The 25,300-nt window shown below is 39.1% G+C and overlaps 1 protein-coding gene across 8 annotated transcripts in view; it reads left to right on the forward strand.

Moving 5' to 3' along the window:
• Positions 1 to 25,300, forward strand: part of madd (MAP-kinase activating death domain) — an 83,282-nt gene that overhangs the window by 14,527 nt on the left and 43,455 nt on the right. For 7 of the 8 annotated variants that reach the window (XM_042490595.1, XM_042490630.1, XM_042490620.1 and 4 more), the window contains exons 2-15: positions 82 to 299; positions 1,835 to 2,476; positions 7,363 to 7,666; positions 9,082 to 9,213; positions 9,794 to 9,907; positions 12,388 to 12,468; positions 18,624 to 18,796; positions 19,155 to 19,390; positions 19,474 to 19,630; positions 20,584 to 20,687; positions 20,766 to 20,971; positions 21,378 to 21,631; positions 21,872 to 22,011; positions 23,374 to 23,472. In XM_042490595.1, coding sequence (XP_042346529.1) covers positions 241 to 299; positions 1,835 to 2,476; positions 7,363 to 7,666; positions 9,082 to 9,213; positions 9,794 to 9,907; positions 12,388 to 12,468; positions 18,624 to 18,796; positions 19,155 to 19,390; positions 19,474 to 19,630; positions 20,584 to 20,687; positions 20,766 to 20,971; positions 21,378 to 21,631; positions 21,872 to 22,011; positions 23,374 to 23,472 — 2,701 coding nt within the window. In that variant the 5' untranslated portion in view covers positions 82 to 240. Of the gene's footprint in view, positions 1 to 81; positions 300 to 1,834; positions 2,477 to 7,362; positions 7,667 to 9,081; positions 9,214 to 9,793; positions 9,908 to 12,387; positions 12,469 to 16,655; positions 16,713 to 18,623; positions 18,797 to 19,154; positions 19,391 to 19,473; positions 19,631 to 20,583; positions 20,688 to 20,765; positions 20,972 to 21,377; positions 21,632 to 21,871; positions 22,012 to 23,373; positions 23,473 to 25,300 lie in introns of all 8 variants that reach the window. The other variant, XM_042490588.1, reaches the window with a different exon arrangement.

Genomic DNA, 25,300 nt, shown 5'->3' on the forward strand with positions numbered 1-25,300 from the left:
TTTTTAATTGCATCTATAGAAACACACCTTAAACAAACACACCTCCAATTTAATTTCCCCCATCTTTCTCTTGTGTTGCAGGTTTGACTCCGTCGTTTTTCGAATCACTACAATGATAATCAAGGAGCTACGTTTCACCTTTACACCCGAACTTTCCCAGCTGTGATGGAAAGGCACCACTGACTCCAGAGGGAACATCAATCCTGGATGCCGTGACGTACGGGACGTGGTCGATCCAAGATGGAGAAAAAGAAAATGTGCCCTCGCCTTCTCGACTACCTGGTGGTAGTTGGTGCAAGGTAAGGATTAAAAAAAGACTTTAAACAGCAATTTTGTTTTAAAGGAGTATGAGTCAGCCTACTCATGAGGGAGGTTATATATTTCCTTTGACATTCTTGAACTTTGAAAACAAGTTTATGGTGCCATGATTAACTTTCTAGAGTCGTACAAATTCAAGCTCAAAGGATGTGTGAAGCACCTGGTGGCTTGCTGTTGGATAAGCGGACACACTGAACTCGCTGGTATTTTAATAATCTGCTCGTACTCTGCAGAAACTCATCAACACTTCACCCTTAACACTGCTTGTCTTGCACTGTGGCACTGATTTTTTTTGGTCTGAATGCATTGTTTTGGAAAACCTCAGTCGTTACATTCGGTTGTTTCAGCAGTTGCCGTCATTAACACTCCCGAGGTTTTTGCTTTGGAGTTGATGCCGCAGTTACTCCCATATGATGTAGCATGCATAATGAAGGATAGTAGCACATTGTTTCAATCACAGCAGCCGCAGGGGAAAAGGATGATTCACATGAACTCAGTGAAATCAGAGAACTGTCCATTCAGCCACAGTTTTTAGAGCCAGTCACTGAATATCTCTACGGGAATGTGTAGGGATTTAACTGTTTGCTGTGTAAAGATATAATGGGTTAATAAAGTCCCAAAGTCATGCTGCCTTTGTGTGTGTTGTAATCTGAGCTTCTCTGTTTGTCGTGTTTCCCTGTGACTGTATCCCGCCTGCTAGCTCATTGCTGCTGTTCTGCTCTGAGCTCAGCGGTTACCACTGATAATACCGTAAATAAGACCCACTATTTCATAGCTGAAGTGTAACACAGTTTAACACCGTCAGCTCTGTCAGCACTGTTAGCTGCTCACCACCAGCTCAGCCACCTCCATGTTTAGAGCCCTACGCAGACAAATATGCTCTTAATGTTGTATTCAGCTCCTTAAACAGGGTTCGCACACTCATGGCAAACCTGGAAAAGTCATAGATTTCACAATCATGTTTTCAAAGCCTGTTGAAGTCATGTCGTTAGTTAAAATCATTGCAAGTGTTGGAAAAGTCATTACATTTTGTTGTGTGAAATTACATTTTTACAGTAATCTTCCATTCCTGGACCTCTTTTTGTTTTTGTTTAATAGGTCCGCCAGTTGGTGATGCCGTTTCTGCATTATATTTGTCATGTTCAATGTCTGACAGAAACTAAATATTTAAACCAAAATTAACTCTTTAACTCACTTAGGAGTAAAAGGAACCTTTAAGCTTTACAGAAATAGTGATTTGATGTATATCGTGATATAAAACGATATCGACTGATATGAAAAAATTATCATGATAAGACTTTTTTCCGTATCGCCCAGCCCTATGGAAAAGTTTTGAAATTTTGTCCATATAAATATTTGGGAATCCTTCTTTGAAATTAAGAATTTAAGTATGCGTCTCTCATCACTGACCACTTTTTTGTTGAGAACAGAGTTTTTAAACCACACAGACGTTATGATGGTCAAAGAACTACGACTACTTTAAAAACAAAACAAATGTTTGTCATTTCTCCTCCAGGCAACCAAGTAGTGACAGTGTGGCCCAGACGCCTCAGCTCCTCCGCCGCTACCCGCTGGAGGACCACCACGACTTCCCGCTCCCACCGGACGTGGTGTTTTTCTGCCAACCAGAGGGCTGCCTGAGTATACGCCAGCGTCGGGTCAGCCTCCGTGACGACTCCTCATTTGTTTTCACGCTGACGGACAAGGACTCAGGAATCACCCGCTATGGAATCTGCGTCAACTTCTACCGCTCTTTTCAGCGCGGCCATCACCGAACTCGTGGGGACAAGAGCGGCCACACAGAGACAACAGCGCAGGCGGCGGACACCGCTAGTGAAGGGTCTGATGGTGGCGGCGGAGGTCCAAAGTCTACTATATCTCCACCTGCTAATGCTGATTCTGCACCTCCGCCTGCCTCTGGAGAAGAGAGCGGGCCTCCGAGCGCCGAGCTAAATGCCGGCAAGTCCCCACAGCACAGACGGAGCGCTGCTAAGCTGGCGGCCAGGAACCGCAACAGCACGCTGACCTCGCTGTGCATACTCAGCCATTACCCGTTCTTCTCCACCTTCAGGGAATGCTTATATATTCTCAAGAGGCTGGTGGACTGCTGCAGTCAGAGGCTAACTCAACGAGCGGGGCTCCCTCGCGCCACACAGAGGTGAGGATTAAAATTAGCTTTTTTTTTCTTACTTAACTCATTGAGTGCCAGCCCTATTATATAATGGAAAGTGGCTTGTGCCAGCTTTTCTGGTCATTTTGAGTCATCTTTCAAGACCCACAGAATATTTTGCACAAAGACTCTGAAAACACCAAATAGCTCAAATGAAAGGAGAAACTCTCTTTTTCGTCATGGACAAAAACGTTTGTTTGCACCTTGTTCAATTTTTGATTTATCTGAAGTTGAACAGAGGCGAGTTTCATCAAAGAGGCCACTTTGTTTCTAGAAAGCTGAGAAAAATGCATTTTTGTGAAAGGGAGTCTGTCGAGCAAAACAGTGATTTGAATGTTATAATTTTGCCTTCAATGACATAAAAGACATCTGAAAATTGTATTACAAATGTGTGTAAATGTGTAACTATGCAAAGTACAGCACAATGCAACAAATTATGGCCCAAGTTCAGAGAGAGAAAACCCAAAAAATAGAACCGGAGTCCAGTATTTGGGCGACCGGGCCTGCTTTGTACACTGTTGGAGATCCATGAGAGTTTCTTCAGCATCCACTGGCGAAACTGGCCACTTGACCCTCTCTGATTTTTGGGGGGCAGTTCGTAGCTTCGTTGCTGTAGTTTCGAATCACCTCCGTACAGATCGGTACTTTCTCTACGCTCTCTGATCCCGTCTACTCCACTTCATGCTTTGATCTACCGTCTTTTGTACTACAACTACAAATCTCAGCACCCCCAAAATTACACACAGGGAGCGTGAGCGCGCCGCCATGTGCCAGCTGCCGGAAACACACTTTGACTTATGGCACTCAAGCGCTTTTGAATGACGTATATATACGTCAGTGGCACTCAATGAGTTAAGATTTATTGTGATGCTTTAAATATTTTTCTTGTACCTTTTCACTCTAGCACACATTGAAACTATAACTTTCAGCATTAAATCCTGATGCAGTCTGAACATAATACGTTTTTTTTCTTTTCTCACTAATCATGTGCTGCTATTTTCTTCCTTCGACAAACTCTAGTCAAGCTGTTTCCTCTCAGTCACGGTTTAAAGACCACACTGTTCAAATAAGTCAAACTAAAATTCAAAATCATAGAGTAAATTTCTCTGCATTCATTTGATTTCCAATAAAGACATTCTGGTAAGAATTGCCTCACCTTGTTAAAAAGGACTTCAAAACTGTTATAAAATTAAAAAAAATTTGAAATTTTGAACATGTGATTAATTGTGATTTACTATTGAAATTCAGCGATAAATCTCAAATTAAATAACAATTTCACTGCCCTAATTAAAACATACGTGTACTGTTTTATTTGTCCCTGCTTATGGATATTTAACTTTAAAGATGATTCATCAAAGTTCTCTGGGCTTCTATGAAGATAAACTTTATATACTATAAATAATTAAATTTGTCTGATTGCTATGAAAATACTAAACGCATTTATGCATGACTGATGATGAACATTAATTGCTTTTGACACTTCATGACCTTTTGTGTCATGTCACCCTTCGGTCAAATGTCAACTTTGATCACAAATTCTCGCCGTCAGGCAGATTGCCATGAGCACATTCATATCACGAAGGGCGTAAAGCCTTTGATTTTAATCATAAATATGGCGTTTACTCTCACACCATCAATAATTAGTCATTGATTTGGTCAGTAGATGTGCAGGTTTTGGACTGTGGGCTCTAAGTCTTGTTTAATGAAATATGGCCCTTATAAATCTGTACATAAACCACAGCTGCAACTATCAGTTATTTTTTTGTTTTTGATTAATCTGTTGATTATTTTCTCAATTAACCGATTCGTTGTTTGATATATTAACCCTTTCAAACCTGGAACGACCAACCTGTGCTGCCTTCAGACACCTTGCACTTGCATTTAAACCTTTGAAATCAATAAGAGTTAATAATTAAAAAAATAGGGAAAATCTCCAGAATAATTATTAGAATTTTTATTAACTATTTCATCTACATATTAATATATCGTTATTTTGTTTTGTTATCTTTAAAATAACAACTTTATTTACTTTTATTTTTACATTTCAGGTAATTTTCTTGTAACCTGTAAATTCTTTCAGTAATTTTTTAAGAAATCAAGTCAGGTTTTAAAGGGTTACATTTCTGAAAATGTTGAAAAATGTCCGTCACTGTTTCCCAAAGCGTAATATGACATCCTTTAATGTCTTATTTTGTCCACAAGCCAGAACAGAAACCAGAAAATATTCACATTTAAGAAGCTGGAATCAGATAATTTTGACTTTTTATTTCCTCAAAAAAATCACTCGGACTGATTAATTAATTAACAATTAATTAAACATAAAATCAGTTGGTGATAATTTAATAGTTGAAACCTAATAGATGTATCGATCATCTAATATAAACACATATACTCTTTTAAAAAGAATGGGGATTAGGATTGCTTAAAAACTCAAGAAAACGCATGCTTCATCATCTGTAAGCTGCTGAATAACATCATTGCACTCATGCTGATATGAAATTGCATGCAAATTAGCAAGCACGTAAACGCAAGGATGATACAGTTGCTTAAAATCCTTTTTCTGTTATGGTTTAAAATTCTCAAGGCTAGAAAAGTTTGCAAAAATAGCACAGATCTGATGTTTTTTTCAGTGCTCCTGCTGATGTTTTCTGCAGTGCCTACTGCTTTCTCTCTCCCCCATCTGCTTCTCCGGTTGTCCACCTGTTATGTGTATGTTTGTGTTGCAGAAATGATACAAGAGCTTTTGTCTGTGGCTCCATGCAGTTTTGCAGGCCATCTGCAGCTCGTGTCATGTTTTCACAGTACACTTGATGCTATCACACTCCACCTCGATGATAAATACTCACAACCAAAATATTCGCAGCGCACTTAAAAGGTTTTGTTTTACAGCAAATATTATTGAATCCAGTGGTACAGGTTCAGCTGAGGTACAAAGAGAGTTTCTAAGAATAGTAAATGTTATATAATCATGTATGTGAAGTAGTGTATTTGGGTTTAGTTCAGTTGGATACATGTACATTTTGTTGATACTTGAGCTGCTTTTTATTTGTATCACTATAAAAGTTTAAAAAGGATGAAACCAAAAAATGAAAGTGTGAAGAAGCTGTTTGGTAAACCACATAACATTATGAAGAAATGGCATTAAGCACAATATTTTGCTTAGTAGACTTGAAGCAAAGTGATTATCAAACAATATGAACATTTTTTTCCTAATGAACCACCAGGGTTGATTGACTAATTTTTTATTTAAGATGCAGCTCTTTGTATTTGTTTTTCTGTTGCCATGGGTGACACGATAAATTGCAGTTTGGGCGTGGCAGACTGTTAATTAGGCTGTCACTTCACACTGGCTTAGGCCCAGCATGACTGTTGGTCGCATATGTTTTTCTCCAGTTATTTATTTATTACTGTAGAGCCAATGCAATTTTTCCTTTCGTCATTCCTACGAGGGATTTTAGGAATCTGTAAGGCACAATTAATCTCACACCTTCAGCTTTTTTCCCTTTTTCTCGTGAAATGCGGCGGCAGATCCACATATCATCAATACAGATCTGTGGTTCCTCTGACAGCCTCGAAAAGGCCATTCGAGCCAAAGGCTGAACAGACCTGAGAATCTATTTTCCCCCGACATGGTTGGTTGAAAAGTGGCGTGGCGATGACAGAGAATGAGGAGAGCCATTGCATAATGGCTGCGAGCGTTTTGTGCTATGGCGGCTCTGACAGATTGAGGTCTCTGGCTGCCTTTGGGTAGCAGCTGCAGTTGGTGGGAGGGCTCCAGAGGACTAATGATTTATCTCCCTCCTTGCCACACACGCACCGAGTATACACTCTCGAGAGGGTTTATTGACACCGTGTGTGTGTAGAGTGGAGGGTTTTCACATCGAAATTTCAATAATTGCTTAAGAGCCTCTCCTGTGTTTTCAATCTGTAATTTCGCTGGTCATTTACCAAGACCTTGTGGTTGCTGTATAATAAGTATAAGTATAATATTAACCCTTTTCTTTTTTTTGATAATTTTGGCTGTGTTCATGCATATGGCATACAATTTTGCAAGATTGTGTATATTTGTTTGGTCTTTGATTTTGCGGCTCAGCTCCTACATTCAGACTGTTAAGAGCAAAAAAACGAGCGATTGAAACCCATTCAAAATGCAATTTTTGATCCCACATCCATCAAAGCATTAAAAACATCAATTGTATATTTCTGGGTGTCATTCTGGGCTTTTTCCTTAGAATTTGTCATTTTTACTATTTTCCCCCTCGTGATGTAATTTTTACCATATTTGGCATACGGAGAAAATCCAAGCTATTTCTACTAGGTGCACTGTCACAATCAGTGTTGCTGCAAATCACTGACATATCCCAGGCTGTGATCATCAAAAACAAAAAATCTACTTTGCATGTTGTATACTGAAAATAATTAATTGGGTCATCTAAAGTGGAATCATGACAAAAACATGCATTAAAAGGGTTAAAATTCAACAAAATACGAGTATAAATGTGGTGTTTAAGTGTGCACTATATTCCCCTAATGGAGGCATCGGTGGTGGAGTAAAACGACTTTTTCTCAGTGGAGTCTGGTGTTTTTTTTTTATATAACAGCTTGAAATCCCTGTCAGGAAGGGCTGTCTTATGACAAGATAAAGCAGTGAAAATATTCTAAATCTAGCATTAAACGGATATTGTTTTTTAGGCGTAAAACTAATCAATGAAGGCAGAGTTTGCTCAGCGCCATTTGATTATATGTTGCAGTTTTCTACCCTGAAGTTATTGTTAATAAACAGTTGATCTAAATCATAGACGGTAGCGTCGTAGCGTGACTAAACATGTAAACGTACTGACTCTGAGTAAACATTTTGTTTGTGTCCTTCGCAGGGACACCATGTGGCGGGTGTTCACCGGGGCGCTGTCGGTGGAGGAGAAAGGCAGCCAGCTGCTGGCGGACCTGCGGGAGATTGAGTCCTGGGTGTACCGGTTGCTTCGTTCACCTGTACCAGTGGCGGGTCAGAGGCGTGTGGATGTGGAAGTCCTGCCCCACGAACTCAAACGGGCTCTCACCTTCGCCCTGCCTGACAACTCTCGCTTCTCCATGGTCGACTTCCCCCTGCACCTGCCCTTAGAGCTGCTGGGCGTGGACGCCTGTCTCCAGGTCCTCAGCTGCGTCCTGCTAGAGCACAAGGTATCACATGAGCCTGCCTCTGTTTTCCTGTCATGACCTTTTGTGTACTGTATGAATATTTGAGACCAGGAAAAGATGTGTGGCTGGTTTCAGCTGAAACCAAATCACCAGTGGGATTTTTTTTTTTAAAGACAGGGAGAAAGGACAAGCTATTTTTAGTATGTTGTGATTGGTCAGTGGTTTCCTCTGGAGTCCAGCTGCGTGTCCTCGTCTGGATATAAAACATTCTTGAGAAATGTCCTGAGTGACCTTCATCAGACATTTGCTGGTTCATCTGGGCTCACTGAAGCCATTTCCCTGCAGAGTGGAGAAAGCATGGTGGGTAAAAAGTGACTAAAATGAAAGACTGTCTGTCTATCTCATCTTTAACGTGAGACGAGCATCAGGAGGGATGTAATGGAAATCCTGCCGGTGTTGTGTTGCTGTTGGTTTACTGTGACATTGATGCACAGGCTCATTTACAGCTAACCTAAATACAAACACCATCCTGCTGCAGAAATGCTGTTTTCTTGTCAGTGTGTCTCAAATATAGAAGTTATCTGGGCCCCCTTTAGCTCCCCACACCCAAAAGACGTCCGTGAGCAAATTCATCTCAATATACAGACTGATCAAAAAGTTTTCTTAAATTAGGTCGACCACTGCAAATACATCTTTGACCTGTATCTAAACCCTGCCATCTTGTATTCATCCATTTTGGGTTTTTTGGAGATGAATTCAATACATCATTAAATTTAGTCAGGCTGAACTAAGTGCTGTCTGAAAGCTTTCAGAGTGACTTCCTCTCCTGCACATTGTGTCGCCAAATGAATTTTTCATAAAAGCTCAGGGTTTTTTTTAATACTGCCGTTATGAAGCCGAGAGAAAATTGGGGTGTTCACAGCTTTATATCACAGTAAAATAGAGCAAATATGACGGTTCATACAAGGTGCTTAAAGTATTCGAATTGGGCACTAATTCACCAATTTAACTCTTGAGCAAGAGTCCTTTTTCTCTGTTTTCTCTGGTCATGTAGCACCAATTTCAAAAGTATTTGCGTCTTTTTACTGCATAGACATCCTTGTGTTATGTGAGGGCCTTCTTTATTTAGAGCACTGGACCATTTGTTGTACTGATAACTGACTGAGTTTTTTTTTTAACTTTACAAACTATAGTGTCACAACTGCTGACAAGCAAAGTCCTTGAATTTGACTTGCCCTAGTCCATACAAACCCTTAAATATGGATACATGTGACTATTAAGTGTGTGAGCACCAGAGGAAGAAGTCAACTAGCTGTGTAACTGTCTATTAAGATGTGACAGTTTGAACAGAAAAGGGAAGTGAACACCCAACACAAGGTTGTGTTGAAACAAGAACAAGAAAACAAGAAAAACAAAGTTTTTTTTTTACTGTTTTTTCATGTTTCTTTTTCTCTCAGGTCATTCTTCAATCCAGAGATTACAATGCTCTGTCTATGAGCGTCATGGCCTTTGTGGCCATGATCTACCCTCTGGAGTACATGTTCCCCGTCATCCCCCTACTGCCAACCTGCATGGCCTCTGCTGAACAGGTAAACGTGTAAACGTCTGTGTAAAGTGAGAATTAAAATGTGTTCTGAGTTTGTCACATCACAGATATATGTATAATTAAACATCTGACCAAATTTTAATGACCTAAAAAAAACACCAGGTGTGTGAAAGAAGGTCTTAAAATGGTGAAAAAATGCACACTGTTCTCTGACCTGAAACACTGGGGGCGTGTCCGCTGGAGGAGCGGAGGCCACGCCCAATCGCAGTACTATGCTAATGATGCTTTTCATACTGCTTCATTGTCAGGGGCGCGGTTATGCTGAGTATAGCTCCAGTGTGTCATTGAGCTATGGTTTTAGGCCTGCCCAAAAAATCTTAAAACAGGGAAATGGTGAAAAACAGTCAACCGTCAAACTCCACAATTCAGTACTATATAGTAAAGTGTCTTTGTAACATTTCTAATGTGTTTTGAAACAAATCTCTGAATTCTCTTTACACAGACTTTAACATTTTGTATAAACATATTTCAATAAAGTTGATGATTTCATGCCATTTTCTTTTTGCTGTCTGTTGTTGTGACATCATATTGTTGCTAACTGGTATGTTTTCTCCTCCCTGCAGCTCCTTCTTGCTCCCACTCCTTACATTATAGGTGTACCAGCCAGCTTCTTCCTCTACAAAGCTGATTTCAAAATGCCAGATGATGTTTGGCTCGTGGACCTTGACAGCAGCAAGGTCAGTAATCAGCCGCGTCCTGAGGCATTATGTTGCCCATCCAGTTCTCATGAATGAAATATCTCAAGAATGTTTAGATGGAATTTCTTAAAATTTGGCACAAACACCCACTTTTTTTGGTCAAAGGTCAAGGTCCCTGTGACCTCATCTTTTGCATGAATGTGATACTTCTGGAGAACACCTACGGGGAATTTCTTCATATTTGGCACAAACATCCATTTGAAGGATAAACGTCCCTCAAATTGTTGTGAAAGAGATATCTCAAGAACTATGTGAGGGAATTTTTTTGGCACAAACATTGACTTGGACTCAAGGATGAACTGAATAGAATTTGGTGGTCAACGGTCAAGATTCACTGTGACTTCATCTGTCTCATTTTTATGAATGTGATACTTCTCAAAAACACCTAGAGGGAATTTCTTCAAATTTGGCACAAACATCTACTTGGACTCAATGATGAAATGATTTTTTTTTTTTTTTTTTGGTCAAAGGTCAAGGTCCCTGTGACCTCATCTGTCTCATTTTTATGAATGTGATACTTCTCGAGAACACCTAGAGGGAATTTCTTCATATTTGGCACAAACATCCATTTGAAGGATACACTGCTTAGATTTTGGTGATCAGAGGTCACTGTGACCTTGCATCCGTTCAGTTGTTGTGAAAGAGATATCTCAAGGACTATGTGCGCGAATTTCTTCAAATTTGGCACAAACGTCCACTTTTACTCAACAATGAACTGTTGAGATTTTTTTGGCCAAAGGTCAAGGTCCCTGTGACCTCATCTGTCTCATTTTTATGAATGTGATACTTCTCGAGAACACCTAGAGGGAATTTCTTCATATTTGGCACAAACATCCATTTGAAGGATGACCTGCTTAGATTTTGGTGATCAGAGGTCACTGTGACCTTGTATCCGCTGCATGCTTGTGAAAGAGATATCTAAAGAACTATTCGAGGGAATTTCTTCAGATTTGGCACAAACATTTACTTGGACTCAAGGATGAACCGATTAGAATTTGGTGGTCAACGGTCAAAGTCACTAACATTGTGTCTGTCTAATTCTCGTGAAGTCAATATCTTAAGAATAGCTTGCAGGAATTTTCTCTAATTTAGCACAAATGCACAAATGAGTTTGTTGATCAAAGGTTAGAAGTCAAAGTCATCTTACAAAACATGTTTTAATTAAAAATCGACCAAAAATGGTCAAGAATTTAGACGCTAATTATGACAAAAATGTAACAGAAATGTCTAAGAGGATAACATGAAGAAATGATGACATTTTATACTCAAAAGGTCAAAGATCAGCTTCAGTGTGACATCACAATGTTCTGCAGAAACTCTTTTCTGGACATTACTTGGCATCTTAACTCAGGAACAGAAAGAGAAATAAACACCATCAGAGATACTGAATTTGTGACACTAATCTCAGGTCTCCAACATGAAGATGTGTGTGAAGCATTCATCTGTTAGAATATGTACTTTCTTTGCAGCAGTATTTGAAGCATAACTGTAATGGCTACATATTGGTCTAGCACAGTGATGTCAAACTCAAGGCCCGCGGGCCAAATACGGCTCACAGTGTAATTATATTTGGCCAACGAGATAAAATCAAATGTCTATTAGAGCTGGCCCGCCGGTATATAGCGCATGCACTGGTAATAGTACAAATCCCAGAATGCACTGCAAGTGCATTGGCACATCAATCAAGATTTGCAAGCGTCCCCTCCTCCTCTGTTGACAGTCATCGGCAACCTCATGCTGTCAGTCACCTCGGGCAAATTTAAGCTATCTCTCCCAAAAAATGGCCAAAAAAAAGGTGGACTTTGAAAACAGGAGCTTTCTAGACAGGTGGGAGGCAGAGTATCTGTTTACGAATATAAAGGACAGACCTGGTTGGATTTTCATTGAAGAAAATTATATATATATATTTTGGTTGTTTTGTTGTTGGCCTGTGAAAAAAGGTTTCCACTGAAAATGAACTTGAAAGGCTACAGATAGAGCATACAATTTTTTTTATTTTATTTATTTAAATAAAAATAAGAAACGAATGCCACTGATGTCTTTTATTTGTAATTTGATTGCTCATGTGTTTATAATATTAATAAGCTTTGTTTGATCCAGATTCAATGTTAAAGCAAAACGTTTGTTTCCATATGAGTTTATCATTATATATCTGGAGAGAAGGGAAAACATGCTCAATTGTAGTCAAATTTTCAATAAATATTGAGTCTGGTCTGGCACTTTGTCCCAGTTTTTAATTTTGGCCCACTGTATTTGAGTTTGACACCCCTGCTCTAGACCAACACTGACTTGCAGATTTGCAAATTTCCCCACTGTGGGGCTGAAAAAGGATTATCTTGACTGGATGGCAAAGGCAATTCTAATTTCTTGATGTCTGGATTAAGCTGACAGAAAATCTAATGTTTAAAAACTGTTTTTCTTTCATATCTAAATTTTGACGGTTTGTTTTATGCCTCCAGGTTATAGCACCCACCAATGCAGAGATTCTACCGCCTCTTCCAGAGCCTGAAGCCAACGAGCTTAAGAAACATCTTAAACAGGTAAAGCAAATGATTCAACCGATTCCTCTTAAATTTTGATATTTTCTTATTGTGCTGCACGTCTGCAGCCGGGGCTCAGCCCAAAACCAGTCTGTCTGCTGGAGCCATATACTCTCAGGTGCTTCTCCGGAGCTGACTTTTGATGTTTGCTCCCACGACTGTCAGCTGATTGCACTCTTATATACATGTAAAACTTCTTTTTCAGCAGTGTGAAGAGTAGGGGCTTCCTTCTTCAGCACAGTTGTATGTATTTTTGAGTGTGAGAGCATTTGAAATGGATTTTGTAGTGTACTAACATGAACAAATGTTTTCTTTGTTTCCTGTTTTCTTTGCATGCTCTAGCTGTTGGAGGTAAAATCAGATCCTAGGACACCTGCTCCCCGAGCTAAACCTTTAGTAACGCTGGTAGAAACTAACTTGCCCCTCTAACCTGATTATCTAACCTAACATCAGAACCTGGTTCTGATTCATGGGAGCACCTCACATTTTCCTTTCTCCACACTTAAAGCAACACCAATCATGCAAATGTGGAAACTACTGATATGATAACTCTGTGTGCTCATTGCCTGAGAAAAGTTGGACATGGCTCAACTTTTAGACGTCACTGGCTGCTGATCAAAATGCCGTAAATCCTTTTTCCACTGTAAAAACTAATGCAAAATGGGAAAAAATGAATTGCAGTTATTTTAACTTTAGAGGTTATCTTTCTAATGATTTTCCACGTATATTTACAAACAAGACCAACATACTAAAATAACTTAACATTCACTTTTTAATCACACATTTGAGAGACACTGACACATCACTAGTCCACCACTTTTAATGATAATATTGCATCTTAAATAGTAGTCTTTTTTTTTTTTTTTTTTTACAAATCTAAGGTCAAAGCTTTAAAGTCAGTGTATCAGGATTCCTGCAGATCCATAAAAAATATTGATTTTGAATTTAGTTCTTTAAATTAAAGTCTTAATTGGTATCAAAATGTCTTAAATAAACCTTTCAAAAGTCCATAAAATGCTATGTTGGATTTATATCTATGTTCTTTTTCTGAAATTGCAATGTGAAACCTAATCCTCCAAAGATAGGGATGTGGTATGATGTAAAGCTCTCTGAGGCAAATTATGAATTGTGATATTGAGCTTTATAGATAAAATTGAAATTATCGTTTTTACATCCTTTTGAGGCATGCTTTGTAATTGGGCAATAATTAACTTTGACTGGACTCAACTAATCTGTAAAGCACTTTGGATGGCCTTTGGGTATGAAATGTTCTAAATAAATAAATTAGCCTTGCATAAAATCTCAAAATAATCGTATCATCTACTTTTCTTAAATAATTTACTGCATGCTTCTTGCAGAGTCCGATCAGGATATTGGAACCAGCAACTCTCATATTTTGTTTCCAGAGCAGAGGATCCACCGTTGCACTGTGGATAACATCAGGGAGTGCAGATTCAATATAAAATGGTTATCAAAGCAAGATTTTGCAGCATCGTTGAAACCAGCACAAGTCAATGTGTTTGAGGCTCTATGCACTTTATGCAAAAAATTGTTTAAACTCAGCATGAAAAATCAAGGCAGTGAAATCTGACACGCTGAGTGAGAAACACAAAAACGCAAAGAAAACATGCTAAAAAACAGCAGTTACTTCTCAGTTTTCTTTTAACCTTGTCTTCACTACAAGGGAAAAAATGTCATGTTTCATGTAACAATAAACATGTTAGCAGAGTTCCCCCAACTTTACATAATTAATGTTTTTTTCTTATTGTAAAAATAAATCATAAATTTAGGCAAGGCAAGGCAGCTTTATTTGTATAGTACATTTAATACAACAGGGCAATTCAAAGTGCTTTACAGAGCAATAAAATATACAAACATAATAAAAGATACAGATTTACAATAAAATAGATAAGATAGAAAAGGTAATTTTAAAAAAAATGTTTTTTTTTAAAGACAAGAGTTACAGTGATAAAAAGATAATTAAAAATGATAGAAAATCAAGTTTAAAATAAGTTTGTAGTCAAGTGGGATGAAAAAAGTCTGTAGGAACCCTGATACAAACTCTGAAGCTGTTTTACGTGTTAATTTCTTTTAGATTTTTTTAAACTTAAGTTATCAGAGCCAATATAGACCTTTCCTTTTATATTATGCTCTGCTGCATACATGTTTATTCATTTCATATGCCTTGAATCAGAGCCGGTTCATTAGCAGTGTGTGTGTGATTAGCAGCTCTCTCCTGTGTGTGCGGATGTGTGACTGAGAGGCTGGTGTGTAGGAGTGTGCAAAGCCTCAGTTTAGCAGTTGTATATTTGGAAACAAGCACACAATATTGATATCTGTGAATGGAGGAAATGCCACTCGGGATGGTTTAACTGATTATCCAAAGACTGCGATGCCAAAGCAGAATGCTGCTGGTGTGAGAGTCACTGAAAATACTTGCACTGGGTAAATAAATTAGTCCTAATGAGCGACAGATTTATTTACTTTTTAAAAAATGGTGGTATTTCAGCTCACCCGGATATTTATTTTCTGAGCAGTTATAATTAAGACTTAATGTTAAAGTATTCAATCTATGTTTCTGAAAAGATCTGCTGTTTTGTATCTGTCATCACCACTCCATTGTGACCACTGGTTTGTCCTGATTGGTCACCATGGATGGCCGTCATGTGTCTCGTAGCGGCTGGATTCTGTGAAGTCTGGTCACATGTTTGTTTGTCTGTGTCTCTCACCGTCTTCCATGTTAAAGGGATAGTTCAGATTTTTTGAAGTGGTATGGAGTACTTATTCATAGACAGTATATTATATACAGTAGATGTCAGTCAGAAAGCCCCCGGTTTTGGAGAAACAAGGAATCCAACACGGAAACTAGGCTGTGGAGGGGTCAGCAACAAAATGTATTTTAGAAACCTAAAAAAAAGTTCCACCTAGAATGAGTATCCGTTGAAGTCTAAGCGACAGGGTTTGTATGGTCATGAAAAAACGGGAAAAGTCATGGACTTTGAAAATAGCAATTTCCAGGCCTGAAAAAGTTTTGGAAAAGTAAATATACCCACAAAGTTTTGGAAAAGTCATAGAGAAGAAAAATTTGTCTTCTTAAAAAAAATAATCAGCAATATTTAGCAAAAAAAATAAAATCACATTTTTTTCATTAAGAATTGCCAATTCTTTAAAAGAAAAATTAGACAAAAAGGCAATTGTTTCTAAGAAAAACAAAAACAAAAACAAAAAAGACATTACTCAATAATTACAAAACACAGCCATCTAAAGCTGTAGGTCCCTCCCCAGTTCTTAAAAAACTATTTGGCATGCCTCCCCCTTTTTGCACCACCCCTTCCCCACTCATAAATAACGAACAGTCTCTAAGTTATATTTATATATTCAGTTTTAATCCTGTTCTGAATTAATTCATTTTTTAAATAATATTTTTTTAAATAGAAAAAAAACTATTACATAGGAATAAAGAAGAACTGATAACGAGTATGAATTGTCGTTGTGATCCATAAAATTTTCCTCAATGTCATAGAAAAGTCATGCAAATAAAATAAATTGGCTAAAATATGTTTTGTTGCGGACTCCCATCTACAGCAATACATTGCTTAGCTCTGTGTTGGTACTTCAGCCTGCTTCTCCAAACTGGTGTGAGCCAACCACCATCTGCAGTGTATAATACACTGACTATGGATCACTACTCCATACAACCCCACTTCAAAAAAAGCTGAACTATCCCTTTAAGCATTAAAAAAACAACAACATCTCCTCTTTCCTCATATTCCTCTTTCTCTCCTGGCTTTACTTTCTCACGATTTCTCTCTTCCCTCTCTACTGGCCGTCCATCACTTTCTCTAAACAAACACAAATTTGTCGTTTCTAATCTCCTTTCTTCAGTTAATCTTAGAATTGAAATGATGAAACAGCAAGACGTCTCTTTCATTGCACAAACAAATCAAAAATAACTTCAGCATTTTTTAAAGTCTATTTGACTTATATTTGGTTGCACCAAAATATACTTATTCCCCGTCAGCAAAAGCAGACAAATGGGGAAGTGCTGTTGAAAGGAGACAAAGAAAAAAAAAGGGAAAGGGCCATGTTTGTGACCCTTCGTCATGTGCTGTTCCAGTGTCAGTCACGAAGTTATCATCCCAGGCCTTCATGTGATTCTCCTCGCATCTCTCTTATCCCCTTCCTAGTGTCTGGTTAGGTTGACCGTGATCACCCAAAAGCAGATCTTCTCCTCTGAAAATAAGGTTACTCATTTCTCCTCCTGTGGAATGTGTAATGCCCCTGCACGGATATCTTCTCTCTCACATTATTTTGCTTGTCACTACTACTTGTCTCCTACTCTTACGAGATTTGAACAAAAATGCATAACAGTGTCACAGAATGTCGCGGACCAGTTTTTTGATACACTGCTTAGCTCTGGCTTGAGCATGACTGAATGTGCGTGCATCTATCTTGGCATCAGTGAGTGTTTCTCGTAACCAAAACAAGATATGATGAAGCTAATCAACAAAGTTAACATTCATCCAGACCCGGCAACTAAATGTTCCATTATGCTAAGCTCAACATTGACTCTTGAGTCTGCAGCAGTTCCCTTAAAGCAAACCATGCATAGTGACTTACTTCCCCTGTGCCCCTCCTCTCCAAAGCCACACACCCACAAAAGGCATCAACATTCACAAAACTGAGCCCAAAGCTAAGGTGTATAATAAAGCCAGATTGTGAAAATTGTAAAAATTGGGGAAACCTGGTTTGGGATCCTATAGGGACATAGATTAATTTTATTTAATTATCACATAAATCAAATTTTCCATGTTTAAAAGGGACCTATTATGCTCACTTTAAGTTCAAACTTGTATTTTTTAGTTTCTAGTAGAACATGTTTACATACTTTAATAGTCAAAAAAATTATTTACTCATATTGTCTGTGCTTGAGCACCTGTATTCCCACTCTGCTTTGAAAAGCTCCATTTTAGCGCCTGCCTTGGACCGTGATTACACCATGAAAACCACCAGTACAAACTTGTAAACACAACTGGACATGTTCCAGCAGGAATATAATCCAATATCAGGGAGAAATGAAAAACATCAGATACCAAGATTACAAGTTTCCCTGCCTTTAGCATGTAGCTACATGTAGCAGTGTACTTGAAGCCCAGGAATGCTGGGCTGAGAAAAGTGGCACTTTGTCCTGTTAAAAATCACCAAAAAAGCTTCTCAACACAAACAGACATGTTCTAAAAGGAATACAATGTCAAATTATGAAGGGATTAACATCATTAGCAACCAAGATTACGTTTGCATGTCGCTACATGTAGCAATGTACTTACTGTAGCCAGGGAATAACTGTGTACAGCACCACTTTCTCTCTGTAAAAATCACCAATAAAAGCTTCGGGACATGTTCCAGCAGAAATATGATCTAAAATCAAGGAGAAATTTACATGATTGGCAACCAAGATAACAAGTTCCCCAGGTGTTAGCATGTAGCTACATGTAGCACTGTACTTGCAGCAGGGGAAGGACTGTGCATAATGGCAGTTTCTATCTCGGAAAAAAAAACAGTAAAAACTTCTAAATACAACAGCAGATGTTTGAACATTAATATGATCTGAATTTGGTGAGAAATTAACAATATTATCAACCAAGATTACAGGTTTCCCTGATGTTAGCATGTCGTTGCATGTAGCAGTGTACTTGCAGCCTGAGAAATAAAAAGTCATGGATCGTCGTGGTTAGTGGAGTGGAGAATTTATTTGGTGCAGTGACTCAAATTAGTATGGCAGCCTCTAAATCTGATGAACCAACAGGTAGTAAAACAATAATAGTAAAAAATAAATAACAATCAATGTTTCACACCTTTATATTATTAATTATCTTCAGAGAAAAGGCCTAAAATATCCGTGATCCGTTATTGCTGAAATAAGGGAAAGCAAAATAGGTCCCCTTTAAGTCCCCATACTAACAGTCAGTCACTTTGGCCCAAATATTTTCCCTTAATAGAGGGGGTAAATATATATATGATGTCCCATTAAGTGTAAAAATTGGTATTATTAACTAAATGTTGATGCCAATCGTGGGAGTGGTCCATCGCAGCGCTGTGTTTTTCTACAGATCCACTGTTATGTTAATAATTTGCATCACTGTCGTCTGTTCTAGGCCTTGGCCAGTATGAGTTTGAACACCCAACCCATCCTGAACTTTGAGAAGTTCCAGGAAGGTCAGGAGATGCCTCTGCTGCCACCGGGACGAGACAAAGCGTCACCGTCCTCCACAGAGTTCAACCCTCTAATTTACGGCAATGACGTCGATTCTGTGGATGTAGCCACCAGGCAAGCCATGAATATCTGTCTCCACCGTCCATTTGTGATGTTTCAGAAAAAGTGGGAAAAGTGACTAAAGAATTACATAATAGATGCAGTGATATGGTATTTCAGGGCTGATAAGGAAATCATAATCATCTTTTTGTGGCTGATAGTGATTGGATAATAATCGTTTAAATGCAGAATGTTTGGGACATACAATTTAGTTTACTCATTTATTTCGCTGTTGTTTTGTTTAATTATACTCCTATTTTTTCTGTATAATAATGTTAAATTTTGAAAATGATAAAGGCATAATTGAAAAAACAAAACATGAAGAAAACAGGTGCACATTCAGCTGAACTTACCTTCTCTACCATTTTTACAGGGTCGCCATGGTCCGGTTCTTCAACTCGCCAAATGTTCTCCAGGGGTTCCAGATGCACACTCGTACCCTGCGCCTCTTCCCCCGACCCGTGGTGGCTTTTCAGTCATCTTCTTTCCTTGCATCTCGGCCACGACGCTCCGCGTTTGCAGAAAAACTTTCTCACACGCAGGCAGTGGAGTTTTATGGAGAATGGGCTCTCAACCCCACCAACCTCGCCTTCCAGAGGATACACAACAGTGAGGCTCGGTTTGCACTTTAGTAGTCTGTATCTTTTCTTATGCACCAAGGTAACATGATACTCTGCACACTTGTGTCTCAGATGTGTTTGACCCCTCCTTAATCGGGGACAAGCCCAAGTGGTACGCTCACCAGCTGCAGCCAGTGGTCTACCGAGTGTATGATGGGAGCTCTCAGCTGGTTGAAGCTATGGCCGGTCCTTTGGAGGATGAGGGCAACGAGTCCGACCCCACGGACAGGTAAGAATCCTTTTCAGCGTAACAGTTTCATCTGTTTAGTGGAGTCGGGGGTGGGTGATGTTGAATTTACTCGATGTATCGCGGCTTGTTCCACGTGCGATATATGAAATGACTATATTGCGAATATCAAGCATAAATATCGTTTTTATAAGCCACCCACGTTTTGTTACTCTCGCTTTCTCCTACAGCTCTCCGCCTCTTACAGACACACACACGGAGCAGTGCTTTTGCAGAGCTCCAGACTTTGACTATTTAGTAACATTTTGCTAACATGGAGCACTACTGCGATTTACAAATACTATTAATATATGAACTGGAGAGCTGTTAGTTTGAGTCCATCTTACAGAGAATAAATCTTCACGTTTAACAGCACTGCGGTAACAGTCCAACTTAATGAGCGGTGGTGGCAGTGGTGTGAGCAGGTGAGGACTGTGTTTATATTTGCAGAGCTCCACATTTTGTGACCACAAAGCACCACTGCGACTTGGAAATATTAGTAATATTTGAACTGCAGAACTGTTAGTTTGTTGCCTGCTCACAGTGGATGAATCCTCATAGTATCTGTTTAACTTTCTGCAAATGCTAACATCCAGCTGTTGTCTGTGAGCTTCAGGTCCACCAAAAAAATATCGACATGTCCTGCCTGAGACAAACCAGGTCCTTCAAAATAAAGCCACCATGGGTCCCACTTTGTTTTATTTAATTATAACAATACTTTTTAAAATGCCATTATAAAAGTACTGCATTTAACTTTCTTATAACTATATTAAATAAAAATGTTTTTATAACAGTGTATTCAACTTTATTATGTGACAGTAGCTACTTTATTTAACTTAATTTTAACTGCAGTGCATTCAATGTATTTTTTTATTTTAGTAGTTGACATTAGTTTAAAGGACATTTAAAAATATGGTGATATAGCCTTAAAATATAACACATTTTATTTGTTGCAGTGGTAGTGACAGTGAAGCTTACGATGACTCCAGCTCGTCCTATTCCTCACTCGGAGACCTCGTGAGTGAGATGATCCAAGGTGACATCCAGGGAGACACATCAAGTAAGTTGTTGTTTCATTACAAAATTGGCAATATATGTATGATCCACTCTCCTTTAATATTTGACCCTGACCTCTTAGGCTTGGACCCACCTACCCACGCCGCACTAGGAGACCCTAGCGAGATTACATTTCAGGATTTCCATGAGTTCAGGGAAGGTCAGGGCTCCGATGGTCCATCGAGCGGGGACGGACCTGCAGAACCTTCTGATGGACAACCTCTTCGCTCGAGCTCCAGCACAACTGCAAGCTCGAGTCCCAGCACGATCATCCAGGGAGTCAACCAGGTGTGTGATCCGTCCAGTTACTGTAAAACTTAAATTCACTCATAGATTTAGATAGACTTAAATTCACGACATTTTATACTCGATTAAATAGATTTATTATTAAATTTATTTTCCAGGTAATTTTTTTTTCTTTTTTTTTTCTTATTTTCATTCTTTTTTTCTTACTTTTCTTTTTTAGGCTTAATTCTTGGTAATTTCTTAGATATAAAAGTTCCTTCTTGCAGCTTTTTAAAAATATTAATTATAATATACATTTTTGGGCCATTTCTAAAGTATCTCATTGACTTTTTCCTGATTCTGTTTTTAAAGAAATCAAGCCAGTTTGAAGTTTCAAAGGGTTAAATTAAAATGAAAGAAGTTAGAACAATATTTCAATTTATTGAATCTGTGTGCTGTTTTATTTCAGGAGCAAGGGGAGTTACCTGAAATTGAAGCGTCAGCTGGTGCCGCTCTGCAGAACCCGGTCACCGGATTGGCCGGTCAGCCGTTCCTCAGACCTCCAGCTGATGGCGGCTTGGCGGACCCAAACAACAAAAAGCAGGAGTATGACAACCCGTACTTTGAGCCTCAGTATGGCTTCCCCTCAGAGGATGATCCTGATGCAGAGGAGCAAGTGGAGTCATACACCCCTCGATTCAACCAGAACCTCAATGGCAACAAGTGTGTTAAACTTGTTCATCATTTGAATGAATGTATCACCATCATTCAAACGGGCTCTCTGACCCACCATGCAATGATCTCTCCAACCCAGAAAGTCACAGTACTCTGTCCATTCATGGTGGTCTTGAATCTGTGGTGGTGTGATGTGATTTGGTGTGAATGCTACAGAGTTTCCCATGTTGTATATTTGTTTTCCTGTGTCTGTGGCACACGGTAATGTCTTTTGGTCGTTTTGTTTAGGGTGCAGCGTCCTTTACGTCCCTCTAGCCTGAGGCTCCCCGGAGAGTCTGATGGGGAGGGAGACTCCCGCAACAGCTCGCCAAACTCCACCATTTCCAACAGCAGCAATGATGGATTTGGAGGACTCATGTCTTTTGCAAGTAAGAATATCTGAATTTTGTTTTATTTTTTATTATTTATTATTATTAATTCCAGCTTGTAAAAGTTGGCTAATTTATGTGGATGGCAGTCTGAGGATCAAAACTGGTAGATATTTAGACCAAGTGTTTTGTATCTGTTCTTTAAGACTCACTTAAAGCTTGAACATGCCCCCTCACAAATTAAGAAATAAATTCAAATCAGTGGGTGTAGCTGCCTACATGAGAGTGAGCTTGATGTTGCCTTATCATAACATTTATACTGTGTTTCTGATAACACTGCAATATTGTTTATGGTTGTAGCAGACAGCTGTTTCTCCAGAAAAGCCATAAAGCATAACCAGTTTACGCTTCCTGCTCAGCACAGAGCAGCTGACAGACAAATTTAGAATCTGGCTGGTGAACACAGTCGAGCACTTAGCAGCTAACAAGCCAGATAATTGAGTTGGCGAAGATCAAAAACAGCTAAAAGGAAAGTGAATGTTGCACTAAAATGGACACTTTGAAGATTTTCAAGCAGCTTTGTGTGATTACTAAATTAACTGTGTAATGAAATAAACTTTCCTACATCTCACCATCTCTAAGACATCTCTGCTGATTTGTGGTCATTCAGCAGATTTTTCTGGCCTTTGGGCTGTTGCTTGGATTACAGATTGTACTTTGTCATTTTTGTACGGCGCTCCAACATAGACACAAAGAACACAGAAGTGGATTGAGGGAGAGAGAAGCCCCTCTTTCTCTCTCTCAAACTTAGACCAATTACACTTAAACATTAGGTGGGTTTTCATTACACATTTGTGCAAAACTTGAGTGATATTTTTTAATGTCGATAGAACTCAGTTGCGAGATTAAGTGATGTTCTGCGACTTCTCTTCTCATGATAACATTCAAAGAAGCGTGGTGATGGATGTTCAAAACATTAGCAGGTTTATTTCTGTTGCAGACGCCACATTAGCCGCCATTATTTCCAATCGAAGGCGATGTAGGCGTGTTAAGCATGCATGGTAATGGCCATGTGTGAGGGATTTCTGGGAGGTGATAGTTAATGATTTCACAGAGGAATTGTGGATTGTTAACTTCCAGATGATCGGCTCAACTTTTAAAGAGTTATGCGATGTAATAACAGCTCTTATTGCTCCTGCTGCATCATGAGGGAGCCAGTTCCTACTGACCAGCATCATGTGACCTATAAAAGCCAAAAAAGTGTTTCCATTGCAGTTTTGTAAAAATCTAGCTTGTTCGAATTACCTGAACTACCACATCATGCAAGCGTAGTAAAATGAGGCAGCACTGCTAAAGTATAAACAAAATCTAATCTAAAATCTATCCGGTCGTCTAATTCTGTTGTTATCACTCCCACTACAGGCAACCTGTACAAGAACCACGGCACCAGTTTCAGTCTTTCCAACCTTGCCCTTCCAAACAAGGCAGCGAGGGAGAAAACGCCTTTCCCCAGTCTAAAAGGTACGACTACACAGCTGACGTGACCACTCTTACATCGGTTTGCTCCTGAAATTGTGTTTTCTGTCATCGTATTGTCTGTCCTAGTTGTTCAGTGTGGTTTTGAAACCAGTACAGTAGGGAGAGGTGACAAAGAAAAAGATTTAGTGCCATTATTGTCAACATTTTTTGTTTTCCTTACCCGTTTATTTAATATTTTTTCATCACTGGCTTCATGTTTGCAACTGTTTACCTTTTCATCAGGAGATTTTTTTTCTATTTTTGCTATTTTAATTTAGATTACACTCAAATACTATAATTTGGATCCTCTCATATCTCCTCTTTAATATACTTAAATTAATAAATTATAATGATCAACAAAATGCCCTAACTGGTCATATATTAAAAATAAATAAATAAACTATTAGACACACAAACAGTAAAGTAAAATATTTGTATTCTTTTTTTTACTTGAGTATTCTTATAAATTCATTTACTGTTTGTCCTTTTCTTCCTTTTTGTGTTTTGTTTGTTTTCTAAATTATTTGTTGGGTTAAAAGAATATTTCAATATTGATATTGAGGAGGAAATGGAGCAAGCAGGTTTGTAAATCTGTTTTTATAGCTTGACTTTCTTCCTGCTGGATTGCCAAACGGGTATGGCACTATTTTATAGGAGAATATTGAGAACGTGTGAAACAAAGTTTTTCTCTCTGTTAGCAGGAAAATCCAGTCAAAAACAGACTCATTGTGCAGTTTGGTCTTCCTTTATAGAGATGAGCAACTCTTTCTCATCTGCAGTTTTTCCTTATTAATTATACAATATATTCATACAAACTTTGGCACCAGGTTGTGCTCAGGTATCATTTAGAAGCGGATAAACATGACGAGACATGTCTCAGTATGTTTCCAGTCCTAACCAACTGCAGGATATATGGTTTTAATAAGGACTCAGATGATGATATCAAGATTTGCAGGTACGCAAGCATAGAAACCTAAACATAAATTAAATTGGGCTGGGTACCAAAATATGCTGTATTTTTGAGGTTACAGACCAAATTGCGTTGTACTGTGTACCAATTTGCGTTAAATCCGCCGTTGTCATATTTCAATATCTGAGAACGCTGGGTTGAGCCAAGAGGCAGAACTGCCAAAAAACGCCTCGAATCCTGGTAGCCAGGCTTGGACCTCCGAGGCAGCGGAGCTCTGCAGAGCTGTCATGCTCAACTCCAGACAAGAGACGGACGCGCCTCAAGGCTGGGAGACTGACCACGGACCTTCCTCGCCTGCTCTGTTGGTTGCTCCATCAGCCACAGATGTCGATTTTGCCGTCACCCACTCCGTAGCCCGCTCCGTAGGCCACAGACCTCCATCGCCCGCTTCATTGGCTTCAAACCTCTGTCACCAGCTCCATCGCTTGCTCCATCAGCCATGGACCTCAGTCACCCACGCCGTTTCCTACTATGTCGCCTGCCCAGTCAGCTTCCCAGTTAGCCAAAACCATCACTGCGGTCCTGATCTGGTGCAGTAATTTCAGCATTGGGTCTATAGAGTTTATATATTATTTAGTAACTGCTTAGTATCACTGCAAGACATGCAGACACACATAAACACACATAGACGGACAGACAAAGATAAAATATTAGCTCTGTGTGTCATTACAAAAGAGCAGAGGAGCAGAATTTGTTTTTGGTCCGCTACGTCACCCCTGAGAAAGCAAAACCAAAAAAAAAAGCTACTGTTGGGTACTGATACCTGTCTCGGCTCACATGTGCACAGTACTCCTATAGTGAATCCACCTGCAGTCTCAGCTAGGGATGGGACAAAAAATCAATATGGCGATAATCGTCATC

The sequence above is a fragment of the Plectropomus leopardus genome, chromosome 1, assembly GCF_008729295.1.
Source record: "Plectropomus leopardus isolate mb chromosome 1, YSFRI_Pleo_2.0, whole genome shotgun sequence".
Lineage (NCBI taxonomy): Eukaryota > Metazoa > Chordata > Actinopteri > Perciformes > Serranidae > Plectropomus > Plectropomus leopardus.